This window comes from Polyodon spathula, chromosome 2 (genome assembly GCF_017654505.1).
Source record: "Polyodon spathula isolate WHYD16114869_AA chromosome 2, ASM1765450v1, whole genome shotgun sequence".
Lineage (NCBI taxonomy): Eukaryota > Metazoa > Chordata > Actinopteri > Acipenseriformes > Polyodontidae > Polyodon > Polyodon spathula.
Window position 1 is genome coordinate 108,215,777 of NC_054535.1, and position 27,968 is coordinate 108,243,744.

The 27,968-nt window shown below is 42.9% G+C and overlaps 1 protein-coding gene across 1 annotated transcript in view; it reads right to left on the bottom strand.

Annotated features, from left to right (window-relative positions):
• Positions 1 to 2,072: 2,072 nt before the first annotated feature.
• Positions 2,073 to 27,968, bottom strand: part of LOC121307161 (ubiquitin-conjugating enzyme E2 R2) — a 33,384-nt gene continuing 7,488 nt past the window's right edge. The window contains exons 2-5 of the mRNA XM_041239300.1: positions 6,521 to 6,607; positions 5,840 to 5,937; positions 5,321 to 5,455; positions 2,073 to 2,834 (exon numbers count right to left, since the gene is read on the bottom strand). Of these exons, the coding sequence (XP_041095234.1) occupies positions 2,588 to 2,834; positions 5,321 to 5,455; positions 5,840 to 5,937; positions 6,521 to 6,607 (567 nt within the window). The 3' untranslated portion in view covers positions 2,073 to 2,587. The remainder of the gene's footprint in view (positions 2,835 to 5,320; positions 5,456 to 5,839; positions 5,938 to 6,520; positions 6,608 to 27,968) is intronic.

The window sequence follows — 27,968 nt, forward strand, 5'->3', positions numbered from 1 at the left end:
GTCCCTCCAAAGAGTTAGGAGCTAAACTAATGCAGTTTCCACACACCTGTCCAAAAGCACTGAGGGTTCAAATAGTACGGATAGTACACCTAGTCAGACAGCTGGTGGATATTTTTGGCACTGTACACCATACCAGAAATATCCTGCTTGCTTGACAAAGTGTATAAATGGGTATGAGATTTGAGGAACATGGAAACAGAACCTCACTTCAAGACCAGGATGTTTGCAGTGGTTTGTTGAGATTTGATTTATCTGTGCAGCAGTAGTATGGCACATTCGTCAGACACCTCTACCCTACTAACCCTGAGGCGGATGGACTGTTCCACATAAGCCATTTTTCCTGTACTTCTAGGTAATGCACAAGTCCTTTCTAAAATCGTGTCACTAAACACATTGAAGCCTCTATGCATTTAATAGCCCACTAATGTTTAATGAATGCAGCCTGAAGTATATTAAGAGAACATACCGTAACTACCGTACAGCAGAATAAGATTTTTTTTTAAAACAATTTCTAGCACCGATAATTCCAGAAAAACTTCAAAACGTGCTAGGAATTGTTTGGGTCTCTTACACACAGTCTCAAAGAAGACTTCTCTGCGGGTCACACCGAGGCATGTCATTACAACTGTGGAGTGGGATTCAACCTGGGAGGCTGCTACCTGTACAGGTTACAAAACTAAACACACAAAGACATCTAATACAGTGCCCAGTCCTGCTTTACCCAATTGCAGCAACCCTCAGACACTGCTACAAACAGGCTCCCCACTGAAATGACACGTTTGCAACAGAGCAACTGTCAGCAGACATCAAACTCTGCCCCAGCTCTGGAGACTTGCCAGCTCATATAACAGGAGTATGAGTTCTGTTTTCCAGGATTCATCAGCCTCCGCTGCATGGCAGAAGCACCAACATGTTGCCATATCTCTAAAGCTGGTTGATGCAGGCACAAGCTGAGAGTGTCTGCAGGACGCCAACTAGACACATGGCAGCATCCTAAACAAGCGCCATACGGCATTAAAAAAATATGATCGCTTGTAACTTCAATTAACCCTAAAAATGAGGATCTGGTTTTCTATCACAAACAGCGGTCCTGTGTCTCACAGAAAGCCTGTGACTGTAGTTAGAGAAGTGATATCCTCGACTTCAAATGCAGCAACTAAAATAGTCTGGTTAACTGTCCATGTGCCTTGGTCCAAGATATCTTTCATAGCCTTTCTTAGGACACCCCTTGATTCTCCAAGCCCCAATGAGGTTCACCTGGTGGCGACCTCCTTGCTAGTTCAGTCCTTAAGCAAGCCACACTTTGTTGCTTTGTTTTAGCTTTGAAGCAGTTTCTGTGGAACCCTCTGTACAGGGTTATCAGGGAGCCCCCTCCACCACTTTCAATAAGTAAAGCGTCTCTGCAGAATCTGTGGCTGTGTGTTTCATCAGTAAAGACCCTTGAAACGGTGTGGCATAAGAAGCTGTTGTTAAACAGGTTGGCCTGTAGTGTGTTTTGCACGTCTGCACTCCCACACACACAGAAGATCTTATATAGTCTTGCAAGCCACTACTGTATTATCAAGGGAAGCCTGTATATATTCCAGACTATCAACTTCACACAAAGTAGGGTTCACGCCAAATTAGTTTTAATCTCTCTACCTGAATAAAAGCCAGCAGTGGAATTTACCAGTCAGGTTGATAATATGCCACTGCAGTAATTACTTTGCTAGTCTATATTCAGTATGGGTCTGTGTTGACCAAATTCCTTTCTGTTCCAAGTTCAGAAGGCCTTCAACTATGGGGTGGCCTGTGCTGTAGGTTGGGCCATGCAGCAAACTCTGATTTGACCTTCCTTAAAGAAAAACACTGAAATCCTCTTAAAAAAAAAAAAAAAAAGTACCAGTAATCAATCCCTTTACTATCAAAACTGAAAACGTATTTTAAAGGGAAGCAAATTTTAGCCACATTATCCCTACCTGTAGTTAATGTAATTAATGATTACTGGATAGTACCTGACAGGACAGAAATCTGCTGAGAAGGGCAAGGAAATGGGACAAGGGATTACCCCTTAAAAAGATGGTTTGCTTTTCAATTGTACTGTACCAAAAACATTTAAAAAGAAAAAAAAAGAGAAACCAGGCTGTTTGCAAGAGAATTTCATTTTGTTCGGGAGTCAAGAACCACACAAGCTATACAGTAATGGGTGAAGAGTAATGATGCGTGTGTTTCTCTTTTAAAATTCAAATCAGAGGTCCATAAAGAAGGAGCAACTGGTAAAAGCTGCACAACAGGAAACAGCACAGAGGGGGCAAGTTACTAGTTATTAATAACTGCTATTGAATTCAATTTCTTAATTTTTTTAACTTCACCCCGCTGCCTTGCATCCCCTATTCTCTCACTCCAGAGCTCTGTGAAGAGGGTCTGTTAATAAACTGGGATTGGATTACAAGCTGCGGGGGTTCATTTGAATGGTTTGCTTGTTGTACTGCCTGCTCTTTTTCAGCTTGTGTGTGTGTGTGTGTGCGCGCGTATATGTGAGTGCGTTGGACGGGCGGAGAGACAGACAGATGGATGGATGGGGAGGCTGTTTCGGGGGGCGGGGAGGTCAGGACTCCTCGTTCCCAGAGTCGTCGTCGTCCTCGTAGCAGTCACCCGCCTCGGCACCCCCCCCGCACTCCCCGTCCTCCTCCTCCTCTTCCTCCTCTATGTCATCGTCGTACAGGTCGTCGTACAGCAGGTCTGAGCTGCTGTCGTGGGAAGGCACTTTGGTCTGGATGCAGTACTCTGCCAGCGTGGTGGGCACCTTCACGCCATCCTTCTCAGCCTCTGCCTTGGTGGCCAGGACCTGCTTCCTGAAGGGGCGGGCAAACAGAGAGGACAGGAGGGGGTCATATTAGGGAAGTAGTACTCAACTCTGGCCCTCGAGATTGAATCCAGTCCTGGTGTTTACTCCAAGCAGGTTCTAATGTAGTTAACTGAAGCTGCTAAGAGCCAATTACCTAATTTAGGACCTTGTTGGAATAAAGACCAGGACTGGAATAGCTCTCGAGGGCCAGAGTGGAGCACCACTGTATTGGGGGCTGCATTTCCACTGCCTCAGATCTCTTTCTGGGGAAACTGTTCACAACTGTTCATCAATGGGTTTTCAACAGCACTCTGTCAGAAGCTCATTCAGGTCTTGTGAAAGTGGTTTGCTTGATATGTAGGCAAGGCATCAATATCAAGCTAAATGGCAAGGTTTTTGTGACGATGCATGTATGTTAGACACAGAACATAAAGTACTGGGTTTTCAAGCAATGGTCATACGCAAAGCATTCAGAGAGAGCTCGAGTGATCAGTGTTCAAACTCCACGCGAGAGAAGCTGAATCCACCATACCAGGCTAATTAGAGTGGAGTAAACAATTGCATAAGCAGTTCTTTGAAGTAAACGTTCTTTGACTGTTTAACCCTAAGTTAGAAACAACAGAATTGTGGACTAAATGTACAATAATGAAGCCACTAATCAAAATGTTTGTGTACTTTGTTATTAAATGTTACCTTACAATCTAAAGGCCGGTTTATACTCCATCGCTCGACTGTCACTCAACTAAAAACCCAGTGACAACCGGCTGTCGCTCGATCATTGCCTGATCAGCACACTGCCCTCGTCCATCGGCGCACTATAAACACACAGCGACGCTGAAGTTCCACTTGACCTGAGAAGTATTTGAGCAGAAGATGAAGCACTTCAGTTAGTTTTTACTTTTAAGACTACAAATACTATTTAGCTGAGGGCTCTGAGACATTTTAAATAATGTGTTCCTACACATGTACATACCTAACCACAAACAATAAATAAATAAATAAATAAATAAATAGGAACACATCCTATTGTCTAGTTTCTTTGTCCAAGAAAACAAACATTCACTGTTTTACAGTAATTTAATTGAGCTAAATTAAATTTAACTTGACTTGTAAATAAAAAAACTAAATGTCATATTACTCCCATTTTGTCCGAACTGTAAAACTTTCAATATCAGTTTGTAACTATTTATACAGTCTCTATTTATCAATCATTATTTTATATAGCGCCTTTCATAGTGGAACAGCATCACAAAGCGCTATCCACACAAAGTAAACATTTATTCTATGGTCTGAAAAGCTACTAGATTCACTATATAAAAAGGCTTTGTGTATTAACTCTACTGACAAATTTGTTTTTCTGAGCTACAAGCTACATGGATGGAAATATGACTAGCAGTTTCAGGTTCTGAAGCTTTTCTGCTTCATCAAGAGCCTGCAGCTGGTGAAACGTAAAAGGTCTCACAATGCTATGCAACGAGCGTCTTATTTCCTTCCAGGCGCTGGTATGTGCACATGCATTCTGCCATCTGGTATTATACAATGCGTGTGTTCTAGAGAGATTACAAGAAAGACGCACTGGGCTTGTTCCATGTTGAGCTCTGGTGTTCCGGTTCATTATGAACTCACGTGGATTTTATTTGCGCTGTATTGCAATGCAGGCTAGCTCTCATTCTGTTATTTTAATTGACTGAATTCTAGAAAGAAACACTGTATGCAGTAGGTAGGTCGGCAGCTAGGTTAGATATATTGTTTGATTTCAAAGCTCATTTATTTCTTATATTCCATTTATAATGAAATCGTATTGTTCTATAGTTCCACACTGCAGTTCTTTAATATTATTTGAACATATATTAAGACGTGACAGTGCGATGACATTATGTGCTGGTCAAAAGAAACACAACTTTGAAGCCTTTCATTTGCTGTGAGTGTAAAATCCTCAAGCATTCTCTTTTTTCTGCTGATCTTTATAATCTGCTCTCTCTACTACATTCATATATGGAGCAGCTTCTCAATAAATAGCCTGTCATCCATTTTATCACCTACCATTTTATCACGAGTTCTACCATCTAGCAACAAGGTCAGCGACAAGGTCAAAGTTCAGTTGATTTGAACTCTCAGCGACTGTTGTTTTCAAGCAGGGCGGATTGTCAGGCAACCCTATAAACTGCAGAGCAACGCGACAGCGATGATCGCCGGTCACTTTGCTCGTTAACGACGGTCGAGTGATGGAGTATAAGCCAGCCTTAAGAGTGGTTTTGAAGCACAGTGCTCCCTACAGTGCTGAAATTCGTGAAATATTGAAAACAGTTAAGTTGAATGGCCCTTATAAAGCGAAGGACTGTAGGACATAACAATTTATAGTCGGGATGGCCTAACTGCAAATGAACCGAATTCATAAATTACTGAATTGTGAAATAACGAAGGAGTAAGACAGGAAAAAGTGTGAGTATGTGTTCCACTTCACAATGTGCCTGTGCAAGCACGACCACGTACCTAATGATCTCAGCGTACTCCTTGTCCTTCCCTTTGCTGTCTCTCCACTTGCGGAACATGACCGAGGCGTCCACATTGGCAGGAGAGAAGGTGTTGGGCTCATTAAGCAGGGAGATGACACTCAGCAAGATGGTCCTGCAGACACAAACACACACACTGAGAACATGCTCTGTGTTCACACAATTCCCTGCATTTAACTGCCTCCCTTTCTAGTGCTGTAATGTCCCCATGTGTCACGTGCAGACTCCTACCCTAACTTAACACGATCTCAAGATATTTACACAAGGACTGAGCTGCCAAGCTGCAATGACAGCTTATCCTTTTATAGTAAACATTGGACAAAACAAGACGGAACAGCACCTCCAGAAACACTGTGGCAGGGCTGAGAGTTAAGCAATGATGACTTTCATTGCAACATTATAGTAAAGGGGAAGCAAGAAGAAGCCTGTGCACCTATTTGTGCAGTTAGACGGCATAGCCCCCCTCAAAGGTGTTTCAATAAGAGGCTCCCCGCATTACCTGACATTCTGGGTGGGATTCCACCTCTCGGAAGGCAGCTCTCCGCTCTGAGGGTCGTCCACAGGGGGGTGAAGGATCGAGATGCACACATCTCCATTCTGTGGGTGAACACAGACGCAGGCAAAGTGAGTGCAGTCACAATATAACTAACTGGGAGCAAAGGGTTTTGAATACAGAACAGCATTAGCAAAGGAGAGCTAGACAGTCAGCGGTAGTAATACTAAAAGAAATGTTAAGATATTGGGAATACTTCTTGTCAAACGCTTGTTAAAGAAATGTATCTGTTTCTCTTAGTATTACTACTACATAGTTACGGGAGAATGGCGATATTGAGGTATTTGTTGTGAACTGTTAACCGAGGGCCAAGCCGAGCCTGACAAACTCATTTTGCTTTTTCATTTGAACCTGGATTTGAACCCTGACCAGGGTAAAAAAGAGGGGAAAGCCTGAACCACCGCACACCAAGCATTCTGTAGTACTTCATCCTTTCATCTATTTTGTATTTTGGCACGTAAAAAGAAATGATAAAGGCAAGAAAATACATGCTTTGGGAGGCTGTTTCCTCAGTACACAGTGTAGCACACCAACCTCCAAGCCACACTATCTCAACACTTTTTGGATTAAACACTAAATCCCATTTGAAGCTACAAACTACCCTGACACTTGAGTGCACGCTCTTACCTCGTAGATATTAGGGTGCCACATCTTAGTGAGGAACCTGAAGGTGGGAGGGGAGTAGGGATAGTCCATCGGGAACTTAATATGAGCCTGAAACACAGAGAGAAAGAAAGAGTTAATCCATCATTTACCCAGGAAACAACTGTTACAGTAATAAAAACAGGAGTAAGACTTTACTTTACCCACTTCACTCTCTCCTGTACTTTCATGGCTGGTTCCACAGACCCGATTAGCACTAATCCTGGACTACTCAATGTTACTTTATGTAAAGTAATCAAAGATTCGTGCTGATCAGGGTCTGTCAAACCAGCTGTTAGTGCGCTCTGTAGTTCTCTCACATTATCTTTCCCCTTTTAAGCTGATCCTATTAAAGCAAACATGTGAAATTCAATTCACATGTTATGTTAAGACAGCAAAACTAAGTTTGCTTCAACTACTGCTAATTCCCTGGTTTTATCAGGAGGTTTAAGATGACAGTTTTCACTTCCCGGCCGCTTGCGCTCTGCTAATTAAAGCCTGTTTTCTAACCGGATGTATTAGCACACAGCTGAACATGCAGATCCCCTGTTAACTGGGTTTGTGTTTCACTGCAGAAATTCACCACCACTATGCCTCCAAGGACACTTCCATACAGTTTAATATCAACCATCTGCAGCACAATACAACCCCGATCATTACCTTTGCAATTCATCTCAGACAGAACAGAGACAGCTCTCACAGCCTTGCTAACTAAATGGGTCGATTGTAAACGTGTATAATTGACTAATAAGGCCAACAAAAATGCTAATCCACTGAAGAAAAAGTACACAATAGGCCAAACCAGTTAAACTGTCAGTCATGAATTGTACCACAAAGTGTTTCTTCTCATAGACAGGATGTGGCGATGCTGTAGATATGGATCATCCATAACTAGTGAATTCTCAACAGTGCTCAGTTTAGAAATACTGCAGCAGCACGAGTGCACTAGAGCCACATTCACAAAGACCCGCACTGAGCCATCTCAGAGACGCTTCAACAATCCTTACAAACCCTGTTCACACAGCACAAAACTGCTCCACAATAACTTCAGAACCCTTTCACACAGCTAAAGGGATCAGGACAGACCAACTTTCAAACCTGTCAGGCAACAGATTGTTCTCATGGCAACGGAAAACCAAAAGAATGACAGTCTTCCACCAAAGAAGTGGATTTGGCTGTTTTGTTTGCTTTAGTCTTCAATTATATTTATATATAACAACCTGGTAAGTGCCAAATTGCAGGTGCTTCAGACACACTGCAGACCATACAGTATTGTTAAAACAAGTCCAGCTGTTCAGACAACAGCAGAGTGAAAATGCAGTGCATATTTGCTTTACATAAAGGATACTGGTGTGAACTCTCGACTTGAGGAAGGGAACGCCAACACGGTGATGTGTTTTTATTGTCATGTCTTGCATGCAGTCACGTGGGGCGTTGCTATTTGATCCACGCCCACTATAGCGTTTCTGTGCCGGCATAATGCTGGTTTAGGCAATCCACACAGCCCAGCATGCCGCTTCACTGCTGTCATACCTTGTGAAAGAGGCTTTAGGAGAGGTTTTCCATGCCAAGCTTCTCTCATCCTTCTCCATTGGGAGGGGTAGACACACCTGTCTCTTCTGGGTTGCTCCTTGAATCAACATCAAGCAGGCACTCACAGGTGACACCACACAATTGAAATGATTTGAGCTGACACTGAATGTTCTTTTTAATCATATGAAGTCGCTTGTAGCATTTATGTAGTGTATTCAAACATTGCCCACTCTCAGCACTGCCTCCCTGCTTTTCTCCTGGGTGATACAAACAGGCTTTCAGTACTTTTCTTTTTTTTTTTTCCTTTACTGACATTTGCTAGAAGTGTGCTGTATAACTCAGATATAACCCAATTAGCAATGAAACCAAGCAAGTAGTTCCATAAATATACCCTGTAATACAGCAAAGAGGAAGCTAATGTGTCAGTAAACCCTCCACTTGCTGTATGTGGAAAAGCCTTCAGCAGTCTACAGTAGTACTGATATAATGCAGAATGTCCATACCAAGTGTCCGTACCAATTCAATGAGTGGCTGAACAAATGGAAGCGAGTCACTCGGACAGACATGCTGTAACCTACACGTGAATACCCCCCCAAATATTCTTGGTGAAGCGGATTCAAAAAAGTGTGTTCAAAATAAAGCACTGCTGCTGCAATTTTAAAGCTTCAAAAATAAATTATCACGATAAAAGCAGCTATCGTGATAATTCTTAGATGATAATCATGATACTAAAATCCCATTATCATCCCAACACTAACTGAAACAGACAATCAATAACAATTACTTGTCACCAATGTACTCGAAGTGAGGTTTAAACTGACTGGGGCTCTGGGGGAGATTCTGTGTGTGTGTGTGTGTGTGTGTGTGTGTGCGAGTGTGTGTGTATGTGCGTGTGGCTGAGCTCTGTCCCAGCTCATGAAGTACTGACTCACTGCCTGCCCTGTACAGCCAGTCCCTGCAACCCTATAGCCCTGCATTCTAACAGCAGAGAGCACAGGAAAGAGGGGAGCGGGGGAGCATGTACTAAATGAGAGAAAAAGAGAGAGAGAGAGAGGAGTGTGCTGGCCTTTTTAGGGAATGACTCTACTATCCCATGGTTCCGTAAGGGGTGAGAGATGCAATGCAGAAAAGTGCTATGAGCCAGGCCAGCGTGTGTCTGTGCCTGTGCCGATGTTCTATTCTTGTACCGCAGACTGACTCACTTGAGATCTCACCTGATCTCTTTGAAAAGCACATGATTCAAGATGGAAGTCCATACCCTTACCAAATTAGAAGGAAAAAAACTCAGATCAGAGGAACTGCACTTGTGCAACACTTTGACTGCTGCTGCTTGTTTAGCATGTCATTTGCAAGATTATCTGCAATACAGACAGACCTGCAGACGGACTTCTTCCTGTGTACAAGAAAAACAAATGCTGTGCCTGGATGCTGACTGCACACCACCTGGCCAGCATGTAAGAGAGTCTTCCACAAACACTTCATTAGGATTGCTATTAGTATTATAGCAAAAAAAAAAACAACAACACTGCCTCCATAGGCTGCAGGCAGACTGCAGTTAAAATGTACGTCTTAAAATGGTAAAGGCAATCTTCACTGCATTGGTTATTACACATCCTTGATAAGCAGTAAACACATAGAGCAGTGCTGTATAAATACAATGCATTCTTCACTTATACAGTACAAAGATTTTAGAATTAAAAATAAATAACCGTGCAAGGGCTTTTAGTATGGCAGACTGGATCAGCTTAGATTTACAGCACACAGCAAGAACCAACGAGGGTTAAACTAAGGCAAACTGTGGATACAGCCAGTCAGATGAGCGAGGAAGGGGGAGGGACAGGGCAAGAGAGTGGTGTTTGTGAGAGAGGAAGGACAGACAGAGAGACTGTATGAGAACAGATGAAGGGAAGGTGAAGGACAAGTGTGAAAAACACAGGGAGGGAAACAGAAGAAAGGAGCACAAGTGATTAAATAAAAAAGGAAAGATGAAGCTGCAACAAAGACGAGCTAATGAGAGATCTGCAGGGAGGGGGAACGAGAGAGTGGGTGAAAGAGCAAACAAACAAAAAAAACACTACAAAGAGAGGGCAGGACGCAGTGACCACATTTTACAGTATACTGCTCAGTCCACTTCACATCAAGTAAATCTCATACAATATTTGGGCTATGGTTTACAGGCCAGAAAAAATGTGTCTTCAACATCTGACTACACAGTATTTGAGATGTTGGAGGTGGGGGTCAGGGGAAAAAAGCAATTTAAAAAGGAAAATCTGCGTGGCTGTGGGCAGGGTGGTGGGGAGATGAAACTTGATTCATTTTAATACCCGTGGTGTATAGAGGGCTGGAGCACAGAGGCTACAAACTCTCCCTCTGTGCCAATTCCACCAAGCTAAATATAGCAGTGCCTCTGTCAGTGTATCTGTGGGGTGTAGACTAGGGGAAAGGTTAGGACTGGGGGCAGGAGGCAGTGTGGTCTAGTGGTGAACTCTGACAACTGGGAGGGAATTGGGTCTACATGTTAGAGCTGAGGGACTGGGATTCAAGAATGCACCCAGTCCTTTGCTAGTTCATTTAAAAAATGTGTTGGAACTGGTCAGATTATAACAACTACAGTACAGTCTGCTCCCTCAGGGCTACATTAAACCTCTCTCCTCTGAGGATGTTCAGGGCTGGATCTCCATTCACTGGCATCAAATACACTGCTCTAAATAACCTGTGCTGTTTACTGGCCTTGGGACTGTGGATTAACTGTAGTCAGGCACAACAGGTATATTAAGGTGACTGTATCGAGGGTTTTAATCATTTTCCCCCAGGACAGTTTTGTAAATGAGATGGTTTAATTATCTCAGATTCAACAGTACTGAAGTCAACAGTGGTAGCTGTGAAGTGTCATCTTATACCTTGTGTATGGGGAACAGGCCTACAGTATATTCTAGCAAAGTGATTTCATCAGATGTTTGAGATTCTTTCTCTCATTTTTACTGCACACACAGTCTTGAGCAGCAGTTGTATTTTTGGTTGTCAGTGGAAGTTGATTTGGTGGAGGGACCGCACTACTCCCCAAGCTGCATTTATAGACACTTTACTTTGAATTCTGGGTCTCAGGGCATCGATCACACCTCTAAATTACATTTTGATCCTCCGATAAACTTCCCAGAGCTTTAAGTTATACCTGGTTAGAGCTTTTTAAAATTAAACACGTAAAATTTTAAAAACAGGTACAATAGATGGTCGGGAGATTTACTGTTGCAGCTGCAATCTTTGTATCCCGTCTGCTTTTAGTTTCAGTGAGATAAGCAGCGGCTTGATGCATGTGTGCACACATGCCTTAAGCCTGATACACTGCATTGCACCTGGAAGCATTAGAGGACTCGCACATTTCAACAGACTATGTTCACATAGACCCTCAGATTCACCTTCTAGACCGCAGTCACACACCGAGAGTTTTGGCCGACAGCCTTGTTTGAGCGCTGAACTCTGTCCACTTGCTACTGCGTCACCTCAATAAAATAAGGATGTCCAGCGGGTAGGTCAGACTCCACTCAGGGGACACGGTAGGAAAGTAGCCAGCAACTTGGAAATGCCTGTTTATTAAAACACACGAACTGCAGTCACGACATATAGTTTAGAACGGTATGCCAAACAGCCAATTAGCTCAGATTCACGTAGTGTTCAGACTACAGCACATTGTTTTAAAAGCCCAGAGCAGCAGTAATAACAGTTTGTTTCCTTGAGGTCTCCTGGACAAACTGCAGCAGATGTGGTGTATTACTCTACTTGAAACACCATCCACAGAGTGCACTAGAAGAGGAATCAGCATTGGAAATGCATTGGGTTACTGTTCTCTGGACTTGAATGCGATAGACCGGCACACTGCAGAGCAAAAAATAGCACACAATGCAAACGGATCTCTATTTCAATAAAGACTGTGAGTGCAGTGCAGCACATGCATTGCTGACACACTGCGGGAGGGTCTGCACATTTAAATACATGACGATAAATGAAGTAATCCTCTAAACCAATGAGCCTCCTGATAGCCCATCAATCAGCCTTGACAGCTCACAGCACCCGGCACTCTTGTTACTATATAAGTTACTCGTTTTTCTAAGAAATTAATTGTTATCCCAATACACACTGAAATTGGATCACGGAAGACTCATGACAGCAAAGCAGTGTTTGGACTTACTGATGCAGAATAGATGGCTAATGACGAATCTGGCTTTGCGAAGATAAACCTTTCAGCAGCAGTGACAGCGAGGAGGATGCCAGCGAAGTGCCTGGACCGAGTGTGCAAAGAGGACGCAAGAAATCCTGTGGAAAAAGAAGCTCCTACAGAGATGCCAGCCACTTCACCTGCATCAGCCCCTGCACCTGATCCACCCGCTTCTTCATCTGAGGCAGCCGCTTCTCCAGCGGTATAGCCAGCATCACCTGGCAATCAAGACTGTTTGGAACACTATAGATCCTGGTGTTGAAGCTGCAGGTAGAAGGGGTGAACATAATATTTTGAGGGAAGTTCCAGGGCCCACGGCATATGCAAAACATAACATTGATGAGATCACATTCAGTGCATGCTGCACTGAAGCAGAAGCCCACCCACAAGATGATTCCTGGTCAATGCCTTGGAGGAATTAGAAGCTTTCACTGCACTGGTATGTGCCCGTAGAGCATCTGGTGCCAGAACCCTGGGTTACTGTTGACAGCTGTGATAAGTGTAAACAATTGTAAATGAAGTTCATTCTGTTCATCTTTATTTATTCATGTCGTTTCAATTCTAGTAGACCTGTGTATAAATGCATAGCTTTGGTTGCGTATACGAGCTTTGTTACGTAGGCAATACAAACCCATTTATTTAAAAATAATGTTCATACTTATTTACACTGAACAAAAATATAAACGCAACATGTAAAGTGTTGGTCCCATGTTTCATGAGCCGAAATAAAAGATCCCAGAAATTTTCCATACACACAAAAAGCTTATTTCTCTCATATTTTGTGCACAAATTTGTTTACATCCCTGTTAGTGAGCATTTCTCCTTTGCCAAGATAATCCATCCACCTGACAGGTGTGATATATCAAGAAGCTGATTAAACAGCATGATCATTACACAGGTGCACCTTGTGCTGGGGACAATAAAAGGCCACTCTAAAATGTGCAGTTTTGTCACACAACACAATGCCACAGATGTCTCAAGTTTTGAGGGAGCGTGCAATTGGCATGCTGACTGCAGGAATGTCCACCAGAGCGGTTGCCAGAGAACTGAATGTTCATTTCTCTACCATAAGCTGCCTCCAACGTCGTTTTAGAGAATTTGGCAGTACACTCCAACCGGCCTCACAACCGCAGACCATGTGTAACCATGCCAGCCCGGGACCTCCACATCCGGCTTCTTCACCTGCGGGATCGTCCGAGACCAGCCACCCGGACAGCTGATGAAACTGTGGGTTTGCACAACCGAAGAATTTCTGCACAAACTGTCAGAAACCATCTCAGGGAAGCTCATCTGCGTGCTCGTCGTCCTCACCAGGGTCTTGACCTGACTGCAGTTCGGCGTCGTAACTGACTTCAGTGGGCAAATGCTCACCTTCGATGGCCACTGGCACGCTGGAGAAGTGTGCTCTTCATGGATGAATCCCGGTTTCCACTGTACCGGGCAGATGGCAGACAGCATGTATGGCATTGTGTGGGTGAGCGGTTTGCTGATGTCAACGTTGTGAACAGAGTGCCCCATGGTGGCGGTGGGGTTATGGTATGGGCAGGCATAAGCTACGGACAACGAACACAATTGCATTTTATCAATGGCAATTTGAATGCAGAGATACCGTGATGAGATCCTGAGGCCCATTGTCGTGCCATTCATCCGCCGCCATCACCTCATGTTTCAGCATGATAATGCACGGCCCCATGTCGCAAGGATCTGTACACAATTCCTGGAAGCTGAAAATGTCCCAGTTCTTCCATAGCCTGCATACTCACCAGACATGTCACCCATTGAGCATGTTTGGGATGCTCTGGATATTCGTGTACAACAGCGTGTTTCAGGTCCGACAATATCCAGCAACTTCGCACAGCCATTGAAGAGGAGTGGTACAACATTCCACAGGTCACAATCAACAGCCTGATCAACTCTATGCAAAGGAGACGTGTCGCGCTGCATGAGACAAATGGTGGTCACACCAGATACTGACTGGTTTTCTGATCCACGCCCCTACCTTTTTTTTTTTTTTTTTTTTTTTTTTTTTTTAAGGTATCTGTGACCAACAGATGCATATCTGTATTCCCAGTCATGTGAAATCCATAGATTAGGGCCTAATGAATTTATTTCAATTGACTGATTTCCTTATATGAACTGTAACTCAGTAAAATCTTTGAAATTGTTGCATGTTGCGTTTATATTTTTGTTCAGTGTACATCATTTCAGTTGTACAGTTTTGTTTATATGCTATACCTGTATATACACAAATTTATTTTCAAATATTTGTTTATTTAATTTTTTTACTGTTTTTTGAGGTCTGTATAAAAAGACATTTTTGTTCAAATGTCTGTTTATTTACAATGTTTCAGGTGTGTAGATGCTTTATATGATGTTCGTGAATAAAACTATGACTTACATTGCATTGTTTGTCCTTTCATTAAAATATTGATGTTGTTTTCAATACGCCAGTCACATTGACCGCTCATGGTTGTTGTAGGTCTGTGTATAAACGTGCTTGTTGTACTGTTAAAAATCTTTAAGCAAGTCTTGTGTCAGTGTCATCGCTATCGAGAGCCTCGTGAGAAACAGGAGATATTAGTTTTGTAATTGACACTCTGGTTTAATTTGCTGTATGGGAAGAGCACTTCATTTTAATTGAAATTGTTTCATACTTTGTACAAATTGAGTTTGAGAACCCTTATAAACTTTATCACAGTAAAAGCATAGCAAGGTGTACAAAAGCACAGTGAAAGCATGGTAAGGCATAGTAAAGGACAGAGAGGTATGAGAAAGCATATTAAAGGCAAGCCTGGTTAAGCTATGGCATAACCAATGGAAAAGCATGGTAAAAGTGCAAAAATACAGTGTTAAAACTAATGAAATACCAGGGTACATTTACTTACTGCTGTAATAATATACCCCTCTTGCACACAGAGTTGAATTTAGCAAGGTTCTTGTTATTAAATTTGAAATGTTTGAGACGTGCAGATTTCCATACAGCAAGTGAACTAGTACTGCAGATGGAAAGCTGGTACTGGCAGATGTTTCTGCATTGCATTTCCTAGAATGCCAAAGGCGTAGGAGTCGAGTTTGTTTTGGTATATATTTAACGGACATGGCAGAGTTTTAGTTTGTATAAAACACTAAACACGTGGTACTACTACCAGACTGCTAGTTTATTCAGGAGACTAAATGCAAGCTATCTGTAACTGAATGCCGTTAGTATTTGACCAATTTGGGTCCAAAGTCCAGTTAAAGCATAAATAAAAAAATAAAAAAAACATTCATTCAGTTTGCTTAGACACAACTCCTGATTGTGCCACACAAGAGCACTTCTCAATTGAATTACATGAATGATGTACAGTAATTCAGGCAAAAATGATAACCGGTGCCCTTCTGGCAAGTTATCTTATGAGACTCTGGAGCACCATGGACTCAGCGTCTGCAATGCAACGGGCCAAGGATACGATGGTTGTGCAACAGTCAGGAGCATACAGAAGTTATTAGTCAATAATCTGCAAGTCAAGGGATAAAGCACATTTTGTGCACTGCTATGCACACAGATTAAATCATCTTGTTGACACACGCTGCAAGATAACTCTGTCGTAACTTTTTTTGGAGTCACTAAACAGCTGTTCACATTAATCACAAATTCTGCCAAGAGACATGGCCTGTTTATTGCAGTATAAGAATAATGTGAAAGCCAGCGACTCCTGCTTTGCTAAAACTTCGTGAAATTGATGAGTGTAACTAAATGGTCAAGCAGAACAGACAGCTGCAGACCTTTATTTCCACCACTGAATCAGTTATACAAACACTATGACAAATTCAGACCGATCGAGCATTTGATAGATACAATTTTGCTAGGATTCAGCAGAATTCTTTCAGTGACAGATGTGGCCTCAACATCTGTGGACATGCAGACTTTAAAGAGTAAGTAGAGGGGTTCCAAAAAATACAGCGTTACACATCCCTACATGCTGCTCCAACTGTTTAAATAATGCACCTGGAATTTCTCTTTTCACTGTTAACATCCTCAACTTTTTACACTTATAAAACTTTACACTTATAAAACTAACGTCTCTACAAAGCTCTTTTCAAAATGTCTGCTCTAGTACACTGATGGTTTAAGGATTAGTGCCCACACTGTCAAACATGTGACACAGTAATAACGATTCATGATGTGAGTTATAAGTGTAAAAAGTTGTCAGGATGTTAACAATGAAAATAAATTACAGGTGCACTATTTAAACGGTAGTAGCAACACGTGGGAACGTATAATGTTATATTTTTTGGAACCCCGCTTTTTACTCTAAGATCAGGTTAAACATTTCAGATTGAAACTGAACAGCTCGCTTGAAAAATACAAGTAGTGTTTCAGGAACCAAGAAAAATATGAAAAAGACTGGACCAGGAACATCCACCCAAAACAGGTAATTGGATACAGGAGGTAATATCTAATGAGTGCCCCTCGAGATGTTTCTCGTCTATGCAATTTGGAGACTGTGATTATTTCTGGAGTGGACAGATCTAGCAAATTTAAGCGCACAGTGCAACTACCTTGATGAGAGTTTTTTTAATAGAGTTTTGGGTACAGAAATGGACATCTCCGAAACAAATGTACAGTAATCCATGGAATCCATCGCGCATCCGACTGCGGTGGGACCCGAGTAAGGGCGGATATGTGAAAAGTCGGATAAAGGAATCCCATTATACACAGCTGTAACAATTACTATACTCACACAATTCTTGTTTTGAGATTCAGGTTTTATTAGGGAGCTTGCTGATATGCCCCCCGCAGGTGAACAGAATTTATACAAACAGCTCACGTGACACTACCAGCAATGGCAGCACATGGAGCACATACAACAGTGTACGAAAACTTTGGTGGGAGCTACAGTCTCTGAGCTAATCTTCTCTGTTCAATAATAAACGAACGTTGCTGAAGAGCTTGATCATGGTGGATAAACGGTTAGGGTGGATACGAGATGGATTACTGTAATTATAATTGTACAGATATAATTACTATAATATTTCTATATGTGCTCTTATGTACGTGATGGATTTGTGTACTTTATTTGTAATATGTGAAAATTAACTAATACTGAAAAAAAAAGGATAACATTTGCATTGAATTCTGCTTTGCAACTCTGGATCTACGTACAGAAAGTGTGACAGAGTTGTGACCCTGCAGCATTGCCACTGATAAAACACATACCTGTAGGCAGCCTTACAAAAACCTGCAGACTGTTGCAGCTTACAGCTACTACAGTATAGAGGAGATGCAGACCCACAGATGGTAGAGCAGGAATACAAACTCCTAGGAGGAGGGTCACATCCACCTGTGCAAGGCTAACGTGCTGGATGCATACAGCCACATTGCAAAGCTATACCAGATCACCCTGACACTTCCTGTGAAAGTCTTGCAGTAATGAGAGAAGCTTTTCAGCTCTAAAGTTTTTTAACAAATAGTCTGAGAACCCCATGACACAAGATCACTTGAATGACCTTCTGATCATTGCAGCTGAAGCAGACAGAACTCAGTCAACAGACCTGGAGCATATCAGAGACGCCGTCTGGAATTCTGCCGACAGACACTAAGAAAACATAAATTATTGAAAAAATATGCATGCAGAGCAAGAAATAAAACTAAATGTAGATTTAGATTCTCTCTAAATATGCTTTTCATTACATTAAATAAGCACCATTGATAATAAAAGTAGATTTTCTGTTCCCCCTCCTTGCATGAAAGCACACACTTCATCACAGAACAAACATACTTAAGCTAAAAATATTCCATAATAAACACTTGGCTAATCCAAGGCCATATTTAATACCTTATAAGAAAGTCTTCCAACCAAAGCAATGTTATCACAAGAGCTCAATAGGTATGATAACATCAAGTGTAACACAGGACAGGGCCAGCAGTTAGGTGGAAAGTTTGGTGTTACAGTATCTCACGAACTGGGGTATAACTTGTAAGTACTGTACCACCAAGGTAAGACCGTATTACCTGACACGCTGATGCTTAACTTTCAGTATTGTAAACTACAATACCTACTATACCAGAACAATACTGCCCTGAAACAGACAAACCAAGCCACCTGCTCTCATCACAGCACACAACAGCCACTACTGATTACACACTCCTTGAACAGATTACCTTTCCAGCTCGCCCATTATGTACAGTACAGGGCTAGGACAGTCTGCTGTTCATAGGAATGCTCCGCTGGTTGCCGACAAGGTGAAAACAATTTTGAAACAAAAAACTAAGACTAGAATCAGCATCATCTTATTGAAGAAAGTGAATTAAAAACAGTGCTTCCACTTGTCATTTCACATCATTCCTCTGGACATTGTGTAAGAGACTCTCCAAGTAACTGTCTGTGCGTCGGCCAGGAACGCGATTCTACTGAACCCTTTCAAAGGACCTTAAAAGAACAGAATAAATAAATACATATTTGGGACAGTCAAGAGCATATTGTCTTAAATAAAAATAAAAAATCTGTGGTACTGTAGGCTGCTGAAAAGAATGTACAGGGGACTGTGTGTGTGTGTGTGTGTTAATCATATCTCAGGGAGAACTTTTCTGACAGAGCTGGTCTACAGTAAATGCCAAGGCAGCAAGTTTCAGGCAATGCAGTGATGGAATTACTGTAAGACTCATAGCAGTTTGATCCATTCCTGGTTTTACTAGGAGTTTAATAAGACACACCTGAGCTTGTTACCTGTATCCTGTGGCTAATCAAGCTTGTAGTAAAACTTGTAATGGATGAAACTGCTGTGTTATTTCCATCACTGCAACATTTTCCTCCTACTTTTAAAACAACTAGTTAACGGGACATCTTGAAGAAATTCCCAGCAAGTGTATCAAATCCAAGCTGCATGATGTTGTTGCTTGAACAGTTGGTGCCCTTCAATGTGAAGGTCCCTGGGTGTGACCATGTTCCACTGGAGTTGATAACACTATCAAGAGTCTACAGCTAGAATACACTGGAACAAGGTCGAGAGTGCAACATCACAAAGACGTGCAAATACACAAAATATTACTAATTTCCACCAATAAACCTGTACACTTACTAGATAGGAGCACGCCAATACTGTACAGAAAACAAGAAGAGAACAGGGTCATGGCGCTCAGTATGTCAAATCACACAGCTCGAACCACTGCAGTACAGTACACCACACTGCGTCCTGGCTCCCACTTCAACCTCTAGACAAGCGCCTCCCAAACTGGGGGCTGGAGTACCCTGGAGGCTGTGAGATCGTTACAGCGGGACCGCAACACAAACAGAAATGTTCTCTTCCAACAATGTACTGGGGTATTACTGTGTTTATGTATGTATATATTTTATATTATTTTAACAATTTCACAATTGTAAGAACTCACAGATCCTCAGTCACGATGCCTAATGTCACTAAGAAAGTTTGTGCCCCACCCCCTCCCAATGCTTGACTAGACCATCCTGGCCTGGTGCTTCTGAAGAGTGGTCAGCCCCAAAGACACCACAATTTCTTCAAAAGAACATGAAAAAATAACCAGTGATGAAAGAGAGAGAGAATCGCCAGTGGCAGGAGGATAGGGGTGTAAGGACTCATCACATATCGACAAATCATGACAGTTCTGGTACACCATACAAGTAGGTATCGTGTGTATCGTGATACAAGACCAAAAACACAACAGTGAAGCTCACCAAATTGTTCCTGAATGAAGAACAAGTGTATTTTACAGTCGGTACGAATAAATACTCTCCCCATCTCATTTCATTATTGTCTTTTAACTTAATAGCCCATCTTTAATTGATCATTTGATGTTATTATGTGTCATACAAGTAGCCCATCAGGACCATCTCCTGTATCGTGAGCCATATCTTATCAGGACCTGTATATCGTGAGCCATATCTTATCAGGACCTGCATATCGTGATCCACATCGTATCATGACCTGCATATTGCGATCCACATCGTATCATGACCTGCATATTGCGATCCACATCGTATCATGACCTGCATATTGCGATCCACATCGTATCATGACCTGCATAGTGTGATCCATATCATATCAGGACCTGTATATCGTAATCCATATCGTACCATGACCTGCTTATCGTGATAGGTACCATAACATTAGTGTATCATTACACCCCTAAAGGAGTAGTGGTCAGGCCACAGATAACATATGGGGTTGTGACGCAGAAGGAAAAAAAAATGGAAAAAGGAAAAAAGATACAGCAGCAACAGAGGCCAGATCAGAATTCCCTGTGCCAAGTCCTCTGTTTTATAACTACCTTCACAACTGATCAAGCACCACAAGACTGAGAAGTCTGCTACAGTAAAGGTGATGTACTGCACACGTCCTAAACTGTTCAGCCACTTGATCTCTAGACTGAGGGGGGTGGGGGGGTTCATGGTTGGATCTAAACTCCTCTAGTCTGATCACACCAGACTTAGCAGAGCCTTTATGCTGTTGATGTGGGTGCTAGCCAGGCAGGTGGGATTTATCTAGCTTTGGGGAGGAAGGAGCTGGAGAAAGAGAATGAGAGTGTGATAGAACAAAAAGAAAGGAAGAAGACAGGACGAGGGCGAAAGAGCACCACAGTAAATAACAATAAACTCATCACCCTGCACCTGAACCAGTACACCCACATACAGAGGGTTCTCATAATGGGGGAACAATCACACAGTATGTGAACGGCTAAATACATTTCATTATATAGTTTATAAGATCAGCCAAATTAAAACCAAAACATCTTTGGAGAGCTAGATGCTACCATCATCTGTAGCACCTCGTTCTACTCGTATTGAACGGGACTTTCCAGAAAAAATACCAGCAGCATCCTACTCCCTTCTGGCAAATTACCAGAAGAGGGGTAGCTGACGAGTTTTACTCAGTCGACTTCAGCCACAGTGAGGCTAAAGTAACCTTTACCAAACTGTAGTGCATTCTCTGAGGATTGATCTAGAGGAAAAAGTAACAATGTGTGCTTCCACTGGCATTAGCTTGGAGCTGAGGGGTTGTGAACATGCATACGATGTGCAGGTTTTGGGGTTAGATCATGATGAGAGGTTCCACCACCCTGTCAATGTAAACCAAAAAATTGGTTTTAGAGGTGACGTGGACCTTGGTAATTTGATGAGTGAATTTAAAATTAAAACCGATAATGAATGGTTAACTCTCCAAAGTCCCGGCATATTGATTCTCTGAACCTGTCTGAGGAATACAATGTGTGATTACACTCTATTTAACGATGATTGTGAACTGCATATGGGAGGTCGGAGTTTTGAAATTACAAAACATTCTTACTCTTCGTTGGATTTACAATTCACAGTTTTTTTTAATAAAACCATATGCACAGCACGTTTAAAATACATCTGGCTCACAACCCTCAAGTAAATCATTATTCGCCTTAAAAATGACGTGACTGGCTTAGCATTGAGAACCTAGCCGTGGTCGGTCAGCAATAAGCAGCCAACTTCAGCCCAGCCCTTTACCCTGTAGGGGATGTAGTATTGCTGTAAGACCCTTAGATACTAGTCTTCCAAGAAAAACATTTGGTTTCAAGTCCCAGCACCTGTCATTAAACCACTTTAAATTTTAATTTTTGCTATTTGTACCAAGTTTAGGCCGTAATAACTTTGGACAGACGTTAATGAGATTTACAAGCCTCAAGCAAAATATGTTGGTATACAGGGATTTTGGATTTTTGGCAGGTTTTTGAAGTTGAATTTGTCATGCAGTCGAGCATTGCTTATGGCCACTTTGGTGAGGCTAAAGTAACACATAGTTCTACCCAAACTGGCTATTTCTTCAATTGTGCATTCTCTGAGGACTGATCTAGAGGAAAAAGTAACAATGTGTGCTTCCACTGGCATTAGCTTGGAGCTGAGGGGTTGTGAACTTGCAAATCTCCCCGCTGCCTTGGATCTCTATCGTTCACTCCTCTCTTCTACACTCACCTCGCCAAAACTCCTACTTCCACTAACTAATTCAGTCTTCCACTAACAATCTGTAAACTTTTCTCTACCTTCTCCTCTTTCCTTAGCCCCCCTCTTCCACCTTTCTCTATCTCAGCTCATGAGTTTGCTGCCTCCTTCTCCTCCAAAATAGCTCTCCTGCTTCCCCACCTACCCCCTGTCCTCTGCTCACTCACTCCCCATCAGCCTTTGCAACCCCTAATGTTCTACCCTCTTTTTCGCTCCTCTCGGACTCCAATCTTTGCTCCCTGCTCCAGAGCTATAAACCCACCACGTGTGCTCTAGACCCCCTCCCCACTCGCCTCTTCCAGGCTGCTGACCCTGCTCTACTCCCTTTCATTTACACTCTTCTCAACACCTCTCTGCTCTCTGGCTGTTTCCCTTCTGCCTTCAAACAGGCCTTCATCACCCCATCTTAAAAAACCCTCCATTGATCTCTCATCCCTCCAGAACTACCGGTCTCTCTTCCTTCTCCCATTCCTCTCTAAAACCCTCGAGCGAGCAGTAAATCATCAGCTCTCTACTTTCCTGTCAACAAATTCACTGCTCGACCCCCTCAAATCTGGTTTTCACCTGGCACACTCCACTGAAACTGCTTTTCTCTCCGTCACTAACTCTCTACCCATGCTGCCTCCCTCTCCTCTGTCTAATTGTCCTCAACCTCTCTGCAGCCTTTGACACAGTCAACCACTCTACACTTCTGTCCTCTCTCACTGACCTGGGACTCTCCGGCACTGTTCCTGCTTGGTTCTCCTCCTACCTCGCTGATCGCACTTGCTGGGTGACCTGGCATGGCTTACCATCTGCCTCTTGCTCTGTTTCGACAGCCGTCTTCAAAGGCTCAGTCCAGGACCTCTCCTGTTTTCTCTCTACACCCGCTCCCTAGGTCCCCTCATCTCCTCCCATGGCTTCTCATATCATTTCTATGCTGATGATGCCCAGATCTTCCTCACCTTTTCCCCCCTCTGATGGTGACATTTCCTCCAGTATCTCTACCTGTCTCTCAGCCATCTCCTCCTGGATGCACTCGCATCATCTCAAGCTCAATCTCTTCAAGTCAGACCTTTTCTTCCCCCCTCATCCTCCCACACAGCTGATCTCTCTTCCTCCTCATCTACCAATAACCTTGTGTCACCCGTGACCCCCTCCCTCTCCTACTCTCTGCATATCACTACTCAGGCACACTCCTGTCGCTTCTTCCTCAGCAACACACAGAGAATTCTCCCCTTCCTCACCAACTACTCCACGCAACTCCTAGTTCAGGACATGGTTCTCTCCAGCCTTGACTACTGTAACGCCCTCCTGGCCGACCTCCCTGCCTCTCATCCAAAACCCTCTGCCAGCCTTGTCTGAACGACTACACACAGATATCAGGACTGCTCAATTGACACTCAGCTGAACTCTGCAATGCGGACCATCTCCGGCACTTTTCGCTCAACTCCGGTCCAGTGGCTACCGGTGCTGAGCAACATCACACCTCCACACATTCGGCGCAAGGAAGCAGTGGTCAAAATCGTCAATAAGATCCAGGATAACCAGGCACTACCATTGCATGACTTTATCCTCCATCCACCAAAGGTGCGTCTGGAATCTATACGTCCAGTCTGGCTGTCACTTCCTGACCCTGACTGGTCATCAACAACCCAGTGGCAAGAGGAGTGGTTCCAGAGCGACACTCGCAACCAATTCCTCATTGCCGACCCAACAGACCGCCCACGCCAAGATTGGACTTTACTCAATCGCTATCGTACTGATCACGGTCGGTGTGCAGCGTGTCTTTATGACTGGGGCCTCGTAGACAGCCCACTCTGCTCATGTGGGCAGAAACAGACAATGCTTCACGTTGTGGAGGACTACCCGCTGACAAGTTTCCCGGGTTTACACACAGCTGTTGATTCAGCAGTTGCTTGGCTGCGCAAGAACAGCACACGCTAAGAAGAATCCCTGATCACCTTCTGGCACCTCCTCAAGACACACCTGTTCAGACAGCATCTGTAAACCTCGACTATACTGGACCACACAGCACCCAATTGTACGAGTACTTGCATCAGCTTGTACTTGCACTGAACTGCTCCAAACCTTGCCATACTCTACTACTGCTCTTAATTAGAACTACTTCTTGTATCTTGTATTTGACTTTACTCTTACAGGTATCCGTATTCACTTTTTTTTTTTTTTTTTTTTTTTTTTAATTGCTCTTATTTGAAATCATTGTCATCCATGTATAGTACTTACTACGTGTTCTTACTGGCTTTTACTCGCATAAGCAAATATTTTTACTATAAGTTAACTGCTCTTAGTTGAACTCGCTCTTAAATGCAATTATTCACTGTATATTTATTTTGCTCTTATTTGAATTTGATCTTATTTGCTACTGATTTTATTGTACTTCATAACTGCTCTTACCTGTAAAATGATATTCTGTAATGTGATACTTTGCACTGATATTTTGTAACAACTGTAAGTTGCCCTGGATAACGGTGTCTGCTAAGAAATAACAATAATAATAATAATAATCATCATCTCTCACAACCTAGGTCAGCATTGCTTTGCATAGGATATCAAGTCAAAACCTGCACTGTGTCAGTAAATACCTCCCCTGCCACTGGTGTAAATTCTACTGTAACAGTACACCCCTCTGCTCTACATCCACGGGATGTATTATACAGAACATTAAACAGACGTCCAGGTTCCAACTTCTGTAATCAATATCAATTGGAAATGTAATTCTCAAAATGCAAATACAAATCTTAGTGACATACTGTCCTTATGTTCGTAAAACAAATCTCCTCTTAATAACGTGTGCTAAGGAATGTCCCAACCAAGTTCAGGCAAATCTTTGGATAAGTCATTGGATAAGTCGCTGTCCAGACACATATGTAAGTATGGGCGTCTCCACCACAGCTTATAGCAGGGCTTGAAACTCACATTAGCCCTGTAGGTTTATTTTAATGAGAGTTGTAAAATGCTGGAACCCCTGGCTCCTGGATCACTGAAATAATTGAACTGAAGGTAGTTCTGAAACCCAGCAGCTGCCAGGAATAATCATTTTCTGTTGATGGTAGTGCAGAAACTTAAAACTGTTATAATGCGTACAGTACACTGTGTCTCAGTGTGAATGCTAGGCTGGCAGTGGATCACTTTGACAGTATGCCCTACTTGGTCGTATCTGAGCTAAAGCCAGCGGTTCTAAACTGGGAGGGTGCATGTTGGCTTTGATACCTTCCTTGGGGCATGACAAACACGATCACATCATAAAACACAAATAATGAGTTGGCAGCGTGCTAGAATAAAAAAAAAACAATGTTTGGATTGTTCCCCTCTCATGAACCCAGCCATCTCTCTTTCACCAGCAGCGGGCCCTATGGAGGACTGTCAGCTCTGGGAATCCGATTAGAACTGAGCCCGGAGGACTGTCAGCTCTGGGAATCCGACTAGAACTGAGCCCGGAGGACTGTCAGCTCTGGGAATCCGATTAGAACTGAGCCCGGAGGACTGTCAGCTCTGGGAATCCGATTAGAACTGAGCCCGGAGGACTGTCAGCTCTGGGAATCCGATTAGAACTGAGCCCGGAGGACTGTCAGCTCTGGGAATCCGATTAGAACTGAGCCCGGAGGACTGTCAGCTCTGGGAATCCGATTAGAACTGAGCCCGGAGGACTGTCAGCTCTGGGAATCCGATTAGAACTGAGCCCGGAGGACTGTCAGCTCTGGGAATCCGATTAGAACTGAGCCCGGAGGACTGTCAGCTCTGGGAATCCGATTAGAACTGAGCCCGGAGGACTGTCAGCTCTGGGAATCCGATTAGAACTGAGCCCGGAGGACTGTCAGCTCTGGGAATCTGATTAGAACTGAGCCCGGAGGACTGTCAGCTCTGGGAATCCGATTAGAACTGAGCCCGGAGGACTGTCAGCTCTGGGAATCTGATTAGAACTGAGCCCGGAGGACTGTCAGCTCTGGGAATCCGATTAGAACTGAGCCCGGAGGACTGTCAGCTCTGGGAATCCGATTAGAACTGAGCCCGGAGGACTGTCAGCTCTGGGAATCCGATTAGAACTGAGCCCGGAGGACTGTCAGCTCTGGGAATCCGATTAGAACTGAGCCCGGAGGACTGTCAGCTCTGGGAATCCGATTAGAACTGAGCCTACCGCGAGCCAGATTCTCTTTGAAACTTCAACTCATTCTCACCTTCTGGGAAACAAATGTATAAATAGATACAAAACAAAACTACATTAGAAAGTAAAAAAATAAACTAATGAAATAAGACTCTCATTGCACAGCAGTTTGATCCACTCCAGGCTTTTCTTCTGTGCTTAAATATATAGTAACACACTTGGGTACAGCCAGATAAGCTCTACTAAAAACTGCAGTGGCTCAAAAGGGAGCAGGATTTAGGCTAATTCTTTCCTCACAGGGATCAGACAAAAACGTTTGCCGTTATGGTTTTAGTGCTTGAGGTTCTAAATGAATGATATGCAAGTAAAATAAATGGGATCTTTAAAACCTTGATCTGATAGCGCAGTGGATTTCAGAGCCTTGTTTGGGAACTGAAATCGAATCGGGGGTGAATGAATTACTCAAAGAGAGACATTCACACAATGCTCACCCTCCAAGTCAATGAACACACTTTCCTTTTGATAAATAACTACTCATCCTGCAGTTACTGACAAAGACCAAACTAGGGATGGGACGGTATCGAATGTGCACGGTATGACAAAAAATATACTGTGCTAACCTTAATATCATGGTTACAATACATCATACAAGCTATAAAATAAAGGCTTACAAAAAAATAAATTATCAGTTCACAAGAAGCGCTGCATCACTCAGCCTTGCTAAGGCTGCAAGGATCATCGCTTGATTTAGAAGATGCGTGTTTGAAGTTTAAAAATGCATTAACCGTTGTATAATTTACAATAACTGCGGTGTAGAATAAAAGGAACGATATCAATACCGTAATGTACCTAAACTATGGAAAACCTAAAAACCGGTATAGAGACCCTTCCCTAGACCAAACCCAAGCAGGAGATTTTCAAGCACCTGTGCTTTGTTTTTGTTTTTTAACCTCAGGCAATGGACAAAAGCATAAAAAGTTAAAACAAAAGGTGAAGACAAAATAAAGCAAACTGGATCCAGACAGTAAAACGGCTTACTGGCGCAAAAGCTTTTTCTGCTTGTGAAACTAAATGCAAGTAAATGCCAAGAGTGTCAGCTTCGGTGGTTGTTTAAAACATTCGGGCAGTGAAGTTGGCAGCAGGAAGCGTGGCTGGCAGAGCTATAGTTCAGAGCCTGCAGCTCCAGCAGTGTTTACCACTCACTGCATAACGCTGAACACACAAAGCAGAGCCAAGGTGGCACCACAGTTTAGGATACCGACCCAAAAAAACAGAAACCCTGCACATTGTTTCTCCTTGTGTTGTGTAACATGCAAACTGGATGCCACTGCAAACCAATCTGAACAAACCATTCCTAATAAAATGTAATCACTCCTAAAACTGTGTGGAGCCTTACATGCCTTACAGAACGTATTCTTGTTTCCAAAGCATTAGCCGCTGAACACAGAGTACTCCACAGCATTGCCTTTTAACACCTCCTTGTTTAATTTGATAAGTTTCTAATACGGTTTAAGAAGCTGCTCACATTAGTGTGGCAACAGTACGTTATAATGCTTCTTTTAGAACTGACACGGTGCTGAACACAAATAGAGTTGTATTGAATTGAGCAGAGCACTT